This window comes from Ovis canadensis, chromosome 2, assembly GCF_042477335.2.
Source record: "Ovis canadensis isolate MfBH-ARS-UI-01 breed Bighorn chromosome 2, ARS-UI_OviCan_v2, whole genome shotgun sequence".
NCBI lineage: Eukaryota > Metazoa > Chordata > Mammalia > Artiodactyla > Bovidae > Ovis > Ovis canadensis.
Window position 1 is genome coordinate 137,590,838 of NC_091246.1, and position 12,884 is coordinate 137,603,721.

The window sequence follows — 12,884 nt, forward strand, 5'->3', positions numbered from 1 at the left end:
AATTCATGTCCATTGAGTTGGTGATGCTATCTAACCATCTACATATACACATATGTATGAGTTCTATATAATTCAATTAAAAGCATTTTACTGAGGATGCAAAAGTACAAAAAGACATAAAAAGATTATTTTTTAAAAAAAGACAGAGATGAATAATTTACCAAGAATTAGATTGACAGTTGACTTTTCAACAGCATTAAATGCACATGATGGGGGAATATCTTCTAAGTACTGAGAGAAAACAGCTGTCAACTTAGAATTGTATGCTCAAATAAATTAACTTTTAAGTTCATAGAATAAAAACATTTTAATACAAAACAAAGCATTTACTACCAATGCTGAAGAATGTTCTAAAGGATTGTCTTCACAAAGAAAGAAAATTATCCTAGAGGGGAAGAAGGAGATACTGGAAGAAATGAACAGGGAAAAACTGGTAAACATGTGGACAAATCAAAATAAGCACTGCCTAATAACAATAACAAAATAATGTTAGTAGTAGTAGTAGTACTGTTTGTAGTAGCAAAACAAGATAGAACTAGAAAAAAAGGTAACAGGAAAAAAAAGTATATCAGGAAGTAGTATTGAGAGTTAAAGCATTCCAAAGTCCTTACCTTATTTGTGAGGGGACTAAAGATGTTAAATTTAGATTTTATCAAGTGTGTACATAAAATTTCTCTTAAATAAAGAAAGTGTAATGTAGTAAAGGGGAGAATCAATGGAATGAGGAAATAAAATCAGTAGCAACTGACTCAGTAAAGAAGAGAGTAAGGAAATTTAATATTGACTTTAGTAATTATTTGTGAATCTCTTGCCTTAACATGACATATACTAAGTAACTATGTGTGAACTTCCTACACACACACACACACACACACACACACACACACACACACACACCTACAGGGAAAATGAAAAAAAAAATAGTGATATGTGAACAGGTGGTTCTGGCTTGGGGTAAGATGTTTAATAACAACATTATACAGATTACAGAGGCATGCATCACAGGAGGAGAACTTGAAATGTAGGGAACCAAAATCTTTTATAATAGACAGTAAACCTGCCTGACCTCTGCCTCAGAGAGGGGCATTATCTTCATTATACTGCATAGTAAGCATTTCTGCTGTTTGTTCTATTTTACAAGACTATTAACTATATAAACACTCTGGAAAGATGAGCCGTTGCCTTTGTTTGCAAGATGTGCGGAAATGTGAGAAATACATGGAGAATATTTCCCAACAATTTTGATAAATGTGTGAAGCCTCAGTTTTCTCATCTGAAAAGTAGAATGAGTAGTGTGAGAATGTAGTTGTGAGGATCAAATGATACAGTGCATATAAAATGCTTAACATCATATCCAAGGACTTTGTCAATATAAGCTACTATTATAAATGACTATTTTTTAATAAGATGTGAGTGTGTTTATTGAATTCTTTGTTTTCTCTAATAAATTGTGAACCACTATGTTGTATATCTGAAACATATAATACTCTACATCAACTATATCTCAGTAAAAGCAATCGGGGTCTCAGCATTAGCTTCTACAGCCTTCTGACTTATTAATACTTTTAGGGACACTCTGTCAGAGTTGAGGATGCCCAAGTAGCCAAAGCAAGATTTTAATAGCAAAGAAATGATAGGAATTGTGAAGTTCCCTTCATCTCTAGACCACCTCCAGCCCTCTACAAAAGCACCTCCCTCTCCAAGTAGTTTCATTCTGGGTGTCCCAGTGTTGCCGAAATCCTGGGCTCTGTTCTCTGGTGCCAAACTGAAACACAGAGACAGGGTTTTGGGTGAAGTGGAAAGAGCAGCTTTTATTGCTTTGCCAGGCAAAAGAGGCCACAGTAGGCTAGCGCCCTCAAGACTGTGCCCTTTGGGAAAAATAGGAAGGGATCTTAGAGTTCAGGAGGGGAAGGGAGTGCTGCAGATAAGAAGTAGGGCAGATGCAAGCTTGCTTTCTTCCTTCCTGTTGGAAAGCCTTTATGTGGTCAAAGTCGGGGTCAGGAGGTCTTGGGAGGGTTCCAGCAGTCCTTGAGGGTATCACATCTTGACTTTTTTTTTCTGGAATAAAGAATTCTCACAAAAGAAGGGAGTGTTAGTGCTTCCTCAGAGAAGCAAACACCACGTGCACTGTAGAGCTCTGATTAGAAAGTAATTGTTTTCAAAATGTAATTAAGCAAGAGAAACATTTCAGAGATAATGGCTTAGTGGGCTTAAAAGAATAAGGCCTAGCATATTGGAGGCAACCTTAACCAATTTCTACTAACACCATGAGTGTCTCACACCTGCTGCTGGGTGGATCCTCCCTTGCTGTTTTCATCCCTTACCCTCAGGGAGCTCTGCACTGCCCTCTTCTGGGCATGGAAGGAGCTGCTCGGTTTTGCTACTGCTCTGTACCTCTTGATTTGGCATCGTGTGTGTGTGTGTGTGTGTGAGTGTGTGTGTGTGTGTGTGAGAGAGAGAGAGAGAGAGACAGAGACAGAGACAGAGGCTGACTGTCATATAAAACCTGCCCGTATGCCCTTTTGCCTCTACTTCAGAGAAGTCCCAAAGCATTGTCTCTTGTACAATGCCCTACATTGTAAAGAGTTTAGGGAAATAATTATTTAGTCTTTTACTTGAGACATTTCCTCTCTCACAGAATCAGAGATTCTGGAGATGAATTTGAGTGAGAGTGCCAGGAAGTACTGGAGATCATGAGACCTAGACCCCTTGTAATAAGAAAATTTTTCTTAGGATCAGGCCTGTTGCATGTGGCTGTTTGTTCCCATAGGAAGAATGCTCACCTAAAGGATCCCCAGCCTCTCCTGAAACCAGCTTCTGTAGCACCAGCCCACTGATCTGCATTCATGTCTAGTTATGTCAACAGAACAGTGGGTTCAATTTGAACTCTTCTATGTGAGGCTCCTAGGCCCCCTGACTCCTCGGTTCCTACCGGGCCCATCCTAACAGTCATACTCAAGCCTGAAGCTGGCAGGGTTCTAGGGTCAAGCTGAGATCCCTGCTACTGATACATATGTACAAAGAAGTTGGCTTATATCCTGCCTACTTCCAAGTGTGAGTATATGCCTTGCCTTAAATTTTAAATATATCAGACTTCCTCCATTTACTCATTTTTCATTGATCAAGGAAGGCATACAAGATGCCTTTAATACACAGTTCCTGGATCATAGCCATCCCAGTCTGTTTCTCATTTTATGTCCTCATAGATGCGACTGTCCCTAGTTAAAACCTGAGACTACACTATAGTTAACTCTGAAGAATATTCTTTCTGAAGTTAAGATATTAGCATCAACAACACTATATTCAGCCTCTGTGGTTGGAAAAAAAGTGTTAAAATCAGGCATATGAAGGAAATGTGGAATCTGGCTCTGTATTTTTATGATTTAATGCTTTTAACACTCTCTTCGCCCCCAGGTCATGCAGATGTATCTTCCATTTTGTGGAATTGCCATATCTAACGCTCAGCTCTTTGCTGCCTCAAGGAAAGAATATGAAAGAAGCAGGGTGAGTAGAAAGAAGCGCTGCTGACAACCCTCAGAGCTCTTTGCCTTTCAAGTGTCTGTGAGTCATTATGTCTTTTAAAAACAGTAGATGATCTTTGAATAGTACAGAAACATTTTTTTTAATCTGTATAATCCTTCAGGTCTGTGGTTGATGATCCCCTTTAAGCAATAAACCCAAATAGAAATGGATATAAATCCTCTGTTGTGTGGGGGAAATAGCTTCTTTTAAAAAGGAAATTAATTTCACATCTATACTACAAGGCAAGAGATATATTCTAGCTTACTTATAGTTTTGAAACAATAACACAGATTAGTGATCTTTTTACAATTTAGTTCCTTTAAGAAGCAAGGTATGTTATAGGTGATTTCACCCCAACTCACAAATTATGTTTGTGAATTGAAAGTTTTCCTGGAAGAGGATGATAATGCTGCCAACACCAGCTTATAGGATTATAAAGAAACGTAAATATAGGGATTACTGTCATATACCTTCACCAGTTGTAGGGCTAAATAGTAAAAAACAAAACAAAAACAAAGACTGGTACTCAAAAAATTGCTAAACAATTAAGTAGAGGTTAAATATATTAGACTCACTATTTTTAAATATAGGGACATTACTGTCACAATTTAGAAATATATTTAACAAGAAGATGTTCAGAAAGGTTGGAAACCCTCAGTTGATTAGTAATCAAACTGATAAAAGTTTCATTTACTAAGCATTATGATTTATGAATATTTCACAGGAAACAATTTACAACTACAGCCATCTTCTTTAGCACAGCATATGACCCCTTTTATCTGATTTGGATCCTGTTTTCATCTTTAGCCGCATGTTTTACCATTCTCCTCCTTTCACTGGGTGTTGAGGTCCTTTAATGGACTGGCATCTGGTGGTCTTGAGTCAACCAATAAGAAAGTAAAGGAGAGAGAAAGAGGCTGATATTCCTTGGTTTACGGAGAAAGCCAATGAAATCCCTGACACGGGGCTTGCTCTGTTCACGGAGGGCTCAGGCACTCTCTTGATGGGGTGAAGGCACAGAGCGCCTTCTCGAGAGGGTCTTAGAAGCCCAGGCAGGAAAGTGAACTCAGAGAGCCTCTACGCTCCAGGAGATTAGCCTGAAAAAGAGAGAGAGGGAGAGAGAGAGAGGCAGAGAGAGACAGGGAGAGAGAGAGAGGAAAGAGAGAGAGAAAGCAAGACACGGGGACCAAAGCTCTGATGGAGCAAAGGTGTTTTATTCAACATTGTGTAGGTATTTATACTCTTACAAGATAGCTATATTCAGCAGAGATAAAATCAAAACTTACAAGTTATCAAGGAAACATGAGGTCATCCATATGAAAGAGAGAGGGTTGTAAATAATCACTTTTACCATATGATTCATAAAAAGGAAGAGGGTACTTATCACCGTATAGAAAAACTAACAAGGAAATGCCTGGATTCCTCAGCCCCCGGGAGAGGCTTGCCTCTCCTCTTAATTCATGAATATTCAGGAATTAATAAGGAACAGAGAATTCCTGACAGATCCAAAACAGCACACAGGAAGCCTCCTGTTAAATGTTTCCTGACAATTGGGCACTCCAGCAGTATAGGCCCCAATTTCCAGAAAACAGTCTGTTTCACTTTCTTATTCTCTCAGTAATATTTCTCCTTCTGCTTTCAATGCCTCATGTCCACCTTTTTCTCCCACTGCTTTTGCCTTGCATTTCCCTGAAGACCCAGCTCAGTGTTCCACTTAATCTTCCCTTCTTTACTTATTATTTTGTCTTATATTTACTGCCATTGTTTTACTGTGGACACTTATCCCACTGTATAATATTTATCAATGGCCCTTCTCTCCAACTACATTTTGAATTCCTTAAGGAACACTTCATGCATTATGAATCTTTGCATCCTCATGTATTAATTTACTCACTCAACAAATATTTATTTTGTGGTCCTCTTCAGACACTGTCCATTGAAATCCCTGCCTTCATATAACTTTATCATTTAGATGAAACAATAGATTATAGACAAACAAGCAAATAAAAAATAATATAGTGTCAGGTGGTGGTAAGTGCTATAAAAAAAGAACAAAGTGAGATAATGGAATATAGACTGGTTGCTGAAGGGTAGTTTAGGATGATGTTGATTTCAGAAGGTGATCAAGAAGATCTCTATGAAGAGGTAATATCTGAGCAGAGAGCTAAATGAAATGAAGGAGCAAAGCTGCACAAAGATCTAGGAAGAAGATTCCAAGCAGTGGAATATCAAGTGCAAAGGCCCAGCGGTAGGAGAAGCTTTGGTCCATGTGTCTAAAGAGCAGATAGGAAAGACCTCACATAGCCAAAACAATCCTAAGGAAGAACAAAGCTGGGGGCATCACACTTCTTGATTTAAAACTATTTTTCAAAGCTATAGTAATCAAAATAGTATTGTACTAGTATTAAAAAAAGACATACAGACCAATGGAATAGAATTGAAGTGAAGTGAAGCTGCTCAGTCGTGTCCGACTCTTTGTGACCCCATGGATTGTAGCCTACAAGGCTCCTCTGTCCATGGAATTTTCCAGGCATGAGTACTGGAGTGGGTTGCCATTTCTTTCTCCAGGGGATCTTATGAAGCCAGGGATCGAACCCAGGTCTCTTGCATTGCAAGCAGATGCTTTACTGTCTGAGCCACCAGGTTAATTCCTGGAATAGAATTAAGAGCCCAGAAATATACCCATACATATAGAGACAACGTCTATTTGACTAGGGAGCCAAGAATACTCAATGGGGAAAAAGTAGTTTTTTTCAATAAATGGTTTGGGAAAACTGGATATTCACATGCAAAATAATGAGATTAGATTAGACCTCTATCTTACATCACTCACAAAAATTAACTTGAAATAGATTAAAAGCTTAAACTTGAGACCTGAAACTGTAAAACTCCTAGAAGAAAATATGGGTGAAACTCCAGTGATTTTTGGGGGTGTCTGATATAAAAGCTCAAGCAACAAAAGCAAGAATAAACAAGTGAGATTACCTCAAACAAAAAAACTTCTTCACAGCAAAAGAAACAATCAAAAAATTCAGAAGTAAATTATGGAATGGGAGAAAATATTTGCAAATCATCTGTATTGATAAGGGGTTAATCTTCAAAATATATAAGGAACTCATACAACTCAATAGCAAAAAACAAACAAACAAAGAAAAACAAACAACCCCCCCATCGTCCAATTAAAAAATAGAGGATTTGAAAAGACATTTTTCCAAAGAAGACATACAAATGGCCAATAGACACGTGAAAAGATGCTCAACATCATCAGGGAAATGCAAATTAAAACTATAATGAGATATCACCTCCTATCTCTTAGAATGGCTGTTATCAAAAAAATAAGAGATAACAAGTGTTGGTAAGGATGTGGAGAAAAGGGAACCCTTTGTACACTGTTGATGGGAATATAAATTGGTGCAACTACTATGGAAAACAATATGGAGATTCCTCAAAAAATTAAAAATAGAACTACCATATGATCCAGCAGCTTCACTTCTAAGTATATATCCAAAGGAAATTAAATTGCTAGCTCAAAAAGATATCTGCACTCCCATGTTCATTGCAATATTATTTACAATAGCCAAGATATGGAAACAACCTAAGTATCCATTAATAGATGAATGGATAAAGACATTGTGATGCACTCATGCACACACACAATGGAGCATTATTTAGCCATAAGACAGAAGAAAGTCCTGCCATTTGTGACAAAATGGATGAAACTTGAGGGCACTGTGTTAAGTGAAATCAGTTCAGTTCAGTCGCTCAATTGTGTCCGACTCTTTGCAACCCCATGAACCGCAACACACCAGCCCTCTCTGTCCGTCACCAACTCCTAGAGTTCACCCAACCTCATGTTCACTGAATCAGTGATGCCATCCAACCATCTCATCCTCTGTCGTCCTCTTCTCCTCTTGCCTTCAATCTTTCCCAGAATCAGGGTCTTTTCAAATGAGTCAGCTCTTCGCATCAGGTGGCCAAAGTATTGGAGTTTCAGCTTCAACATCAGTCCTTTCAAAGAACACCCAGGACTGATCTCCTCTAGGATGGACTGGTTGGATCTCCTTGCAGTTCAAGGGACTCTCAAGAGTCTTCTCCAACACCACAGTTCAAAAGCATCAATTCTTCTGTGCTCAGCTTTCTTTATAGTCCAACTCTTACATCCATACATGACTACTGGAAAAACCATAGCCTTGACTAGACAGACCTTTGTTGATGAAGTAATGTCTTTGCCTTTTAATAAGCTGTCTAGGTTGGTCATAACTTTCCTTCCAAAGAATAAGCGTCTTTTAATTTCATGGCTGCACTTACCATCTGCAGTGATTTTGGAGCTCAGAAAAATATAGTCAGCCACTGTTTCCCCATCTATTTGCCATGAAGTGATGGGACCAGATGCCATGATCTTAGTTTTCTGAATGTTGAGCTTTCAGCCAACTTTTTCACTCTCCTCTTTCACTTTCATCTAGAAGCTCTTTAGTTCTTCTTCACTTTCTGCCATAAGGGTGGTATCATCTGCATATCTGAGGTTATTGATATTTCTCCCGGCAATCTTAATACCAGCTTGTGCTTGCTCCAGCCCAGCGTTTCTCATGATGTACTCTGCATATAAGTTAGATAAGCAAGGTGACAATATACAGCCTTGACATGCACCTTTTCCTGTTTGGAACCAGTCTGTTGTTCCATGTCCAGTTCTAACTGTTGCTTCCTGACCTGCATACAGGTTTCTCAAAAGACAGGTCAGGTGGTCTGGTATTCCCATCTCTTTCAGAATTTTCCACAGTTTGTTGTGACACACACAGTCAAAGGCTTTGGCATAGTCAATAAAGCAGAAACAGATGTTTTCTGGAACTCTCTTGGTTTTCCGATGATCCAGCCTGTATTATTTCCATATATATTGGATCTGTGAAAGCGGAACTCAAAGAAGCAGAAGGAAGTATGGCGGTTTCCAGGAGCTGGAGTGTCCAGGAGAGGGGGAGATGTTGGTCAAAGTATACAGACTTCTAGTTATAAGATGAGTAAGTTCTGGAGATCTAGTGTTCAGTGTCATGACTCTAATTAATGATACTGCATTATGTACTTGAATATTGCTGAGAAAACAAATCTTAATGTTCTTACCACAAAAAAATGTAATTATGTAAGGTGATGGATGTGTTAACTAACCTTAGTGTAGTAATCATTTTGCAATATATTGGTGTATTAAATCATCACATTGTATACCTTAAACTCACACAAAGTTTTATGTCAATTATATCTCAATAAAGCTGGGGGTGGGGAGCAATAATGTAGCTGAACAATGAGAAGTGAGAGATTCTCCAAAAAATTTAGCAGTGAAATATAGAAGGCCTACTGATACAGGAAATGAATGAAAATGACTTTAGGCTTGTGCAGGTGGCAAATAAACAGTTGGATATGGGAGTTTAGAGTCGAGATTACTATTTGGGAACCATCAGCATATAGATGGTATTTAAAACTAGGGTACAGGTGGGAAAAATATATGGATAAGAGAAGGGAAAAGGTCCAAGGATGAGTCCAGGAGCAAAAGAAGGTCTGAAGAAGAAGGAGCTGGGGACATGCAAATGACATCGAGAAACAGGGAGTGTTCAACTGTGTGCAAAGCTTCCATGTCTGTCGCATTGCATGTTATCCTAGATTTTCTTCCCTTTTTTTTTTCTCCTGTTTTGGAGTCAGTCTGCATTGTTATTTGTGAAACTTTTATCACTTGTTAGTAAAGCAGCAATTTTTAATTAGAAACAATAAAATTACTATAATGCGATTTGTCAGTACAAAACTCAAGGCACAATTAGTTTTTCCTCTGAGATAAATGTTCCTGTATACAGGTCCCAGAGGCCCCATCCATGCAGTCACAACAAATTGAAAAGTTAAATATTTGTTCAGTTAATATGATCCATCTGAAGAACTAGTCTGGATGATTAAGGAAATAATGTCCTCTCCCTTAATAACAGGGGATTTTGTTGGTAATTATGCAGACAGTTGCCTCATTTTTAATATTATATTTGCACATGAAATTACCACACATTGACCTCTTACAGCGATTTGCTGTCCAAATGCCAAATGGACAGAATACACTTAAAACTTTTTTCAACTCGTAGTGTTTCTCTTTGCTTTGGAATCACAGAGCAATGCATAGCCCTTAGCCACAGTCACAAGCTCTCTTTAGAGAAAACGCTGTCCAGCTTTAGACTCATTTCATGGATCCCTTAACTCATTCAAATATTTTTCTACCTCAATAGACTCAGAGAAGAAATTCTCATGTTTCAAATGGTTTCAGGACAAATCAAATACATTACCAAAGTTGAAAATTAGTCAACACCACCTATCAGCATAGATGTGAATTTGAATACCCATGAAATCCTTTTGTGACAGGTCAGACTGGAGACATCATATTAAATTTTATTGAACAAAGCATCCACTGGCTGTGTAATTTTCTGATTGCACTCTGACAGAGGGAAAATATCTACTACCTATAAATGGCTCACTGTTCTTCAATCTCTGGACGTATCCATGTAATTAAAAATTCTAAAGAATTATTTCAGTGTATAAATTGCAAGCTATCTTAGCTGGATAAAAATAACATGTTATCACAATTTCATTTTTAAATGAGTATACAGTTTTCAAGTTAGAATTTAAGTTTTTTCTTGAATTTTTATGCTTTTTATTTTATTTCTTTGATAAATTTTTAATGATGTTTTCTTTTTGACATGTATAATGGCATTTAAATGTTCTCCTGGACAAATTTCTTGTGTAGAGGGGTTAATAGGGGTTTTATATATATATGTATTTGAAGGTTTTGAAACTTAACTAGCATCCACTACTATAATTCTTTAATAGTTCTGTGAGAGATATATATTCATGAAAATAAGTCTTGAGTCTGACCATGAAGCTGTTTCTTCCAGATGGTGAGGAAGAGATGCTTTGTAATTTTCTGAAATAAATGGGCCTTGGAGAGAATCAAGTATTTGGTATTCATAAAATGTTGATTTTTAAACCCAGTCATGTTTCTTAAAACATTGCAGAAAAACTACTGTAGGAGCAGAAAAGCCTGTCAGTAATGATTATATGAGATCATGTAGTCATTAACTGTATGGAATATAGCTATATGAGGAATTTATGTGGGATTATATGGAGTGGTGGGCTACTGTCCATGGGATCATAAAGAGTTGGACATGACTGAGCAACTAAGCACACACACACACATGGACTGGCACTATTCTCAAATTGCATTTTATAATTCAATATTGTGTTATGAAATGAAACTATGGAAATATGTCAAAACAACCATAAACACTTTAAAATTTAGCCACACAAAAATATTTATATTTTTATAGCAAAGATGAAATGGAATTTTTGAGAGACAAATTTTAATTCAGTCCCTTAGCCACCTAAATACATCCATTTTCTCTTTCCTAGGCTTTGCTAGAGGTGGTTAATGACCTCTTTGAAGAACAGACTGACCTGGAGAAAATTGTCAAGAAAATAATGCATCGAGCCCAAACGCTGTTGAAATGTGAACGCTGTTCTGTTTTACTCCTGGAGGACATCGAATCACCAGTAAGTCATCTTTCATCCGTCATCTGTGTTGAGGAAGTAAAGTTTAGTTTAGTTGTAACCAAGTTCGTGAAATTGCAACTGGAATCCCCCTTTTGTGACTCTTCTAACATGAGGTGACTTTTTATAAAAATAAAGTTTCTATTTCCTGTATGTGTTTGTTCAGTCTTGGTCTGCTGTCATCTGAGAAACTCTGATGACCTTGAGGTCTAGCGGAGCTCTGTGTACACAGACGAGGCAGCTAAGGGATGGGAAAGTGAGTCGCTCAGTACTGTCAGACTCTTTGCAACCCCACGGACTCTACAGTCCACGGAATTCTCCAGGCCAGAATACTGGAGTGGGTAGCCTTTCCCTTCTCCAGGGCATCTGCCCAACCCAGGGATGGAACCCAGGTCACCTGCATTGCAGGCGGATTCTTCACCAGCTGAGCCTCCAGGGAAGCCCAAGGGATGGAAGGGGTTGCCCAGACTCACACAGCTGAAGGGAAGAGGAGCTAGGCTGCCAGCCTCCCATTGAACCCACACAGCAAGGGAAGGCCCTCAGCACATGTGGGCATGGACTGCAGTCCACACAATACTCCACAGCCCTCTTCTGGGGCTGCGGGTCGGGGAGTGGGCAGCAGGGCTCTCTGCGCTTGCGCTCAGTGGAGTCACCCCAGCCTCAGTGGGGCGGCACTCTCCAGCAGAGGTTTGTTCTGTTGCTTCCCTGTTTCCGCCTTCTTCTACTGCTGCCTCGGGCCTGTGGACACTAACTCAGTGAGCGCCAGTCAGGAGGCGGAGGCTCCTTCCCTCCTCATTCAGGGGCTACTTACTCTCACCTCAGGGGCAAGTAGCCCTTGGCCTCAGCCTCGGGCCTGCCTTCTCTTGGCTTTCAAGGTCTTTTAAGTCCTCTGGCTCTTTGTGGGAAGCCTGCTGGGTACATACACAGCAATATTGAAAATAATGACCATCATCCATCTAACTTCTTGAAAGCTAAATGTCTACACCCTCAGCAGCAGTTTAATATCTTTGCCGTGAACTCTTTTCAAAGACCAGGAATTGTCTAGCAATGAAGTGCCATTTTAATACCCCAGAGAATGATGTTTTACTGTAGTTACTTAGAAAGGTTATTGTCTTTGCCTTTAGGTTTGAGTTCCCTAAAAAACAAGAACCTTGGGTAAATTTTGGAGATTTAATAATAAATATTGTAGAACATAAAATATTTTAAGTTTTTAAAAACATTTTGTTGATAGTTGATTTACAATGATGTGTTAGTTTCAGGTGTTCAGCAAAGTGATTCAGTTATATATATATATCCTTTTTGGAATTCTTTTCCATTATAGGTTATTACAAGATATTGAGTATAGTTCCCTATACTATACTATAGGACCTTGTTGGTTGTCTATTTAGCATTAAGCTTTCAAAAATCTATATATGTTTAAAATGTTGAGGAGCATTTCCCCATATCTTAGCAGTTCAGTGCAGTTCAGTTGTTCAGTCAGGTCTGATTCTTTGCGACCCCATGGACTGCAGCACGCTTCCCTGTCCATCATCAACTCCTGGAGTTTACCCAAACTGATTTCCATTGAGTTGGTGATGCCATCTAACCATCTCATCTTCTGTTGTCCCCTTCTCCTCCTGCCCTCAATCTTTCCCAGCATCAGGGTCTTTTCAAATGAGTCAGCTCTTCGCGTCAGGTGGCCAAAGGTTTGGAGTTTCAGCTTCCACATCAGTCCTTCCAATGAACACTCAGGACTAATCTCCTTTAGGATGGACTGGTTGGATCTCCTTGCAGTCCAAGGGACTCTCAAGAGTCTTCTC

The 12,884-nt window shown here is 38.8% G+C and overlaps 1 protein-coding gene across 1 annotated transcript in view; it reads left to right on the top strand.

Moving 5' to 3' along the window:
- PDE11A (phosphodiesterase 11A) overlaps nucleotides 1-12,884 on the top strand; it is a 429,146-nt gene that overhangs the window by 154,749 nt on the left and 261,513 nt on the right. Inside the window, exons 3-4 of the mRNA XM_069577105.1 lie at nucleotides 3,415-3,504; nucleotides 10,948-11,088. Of these exons, the coding sequence (XP_069433206.1) occupies nucleotides 3,415-3,504; nucleotides 10,948-11,088 (231 nt within the window). The remainder of the gene's footprint in view (nucleotides 1-3,414; nucleotides 3,505-10,947; nucleotides 11,089-12,884) is intronic.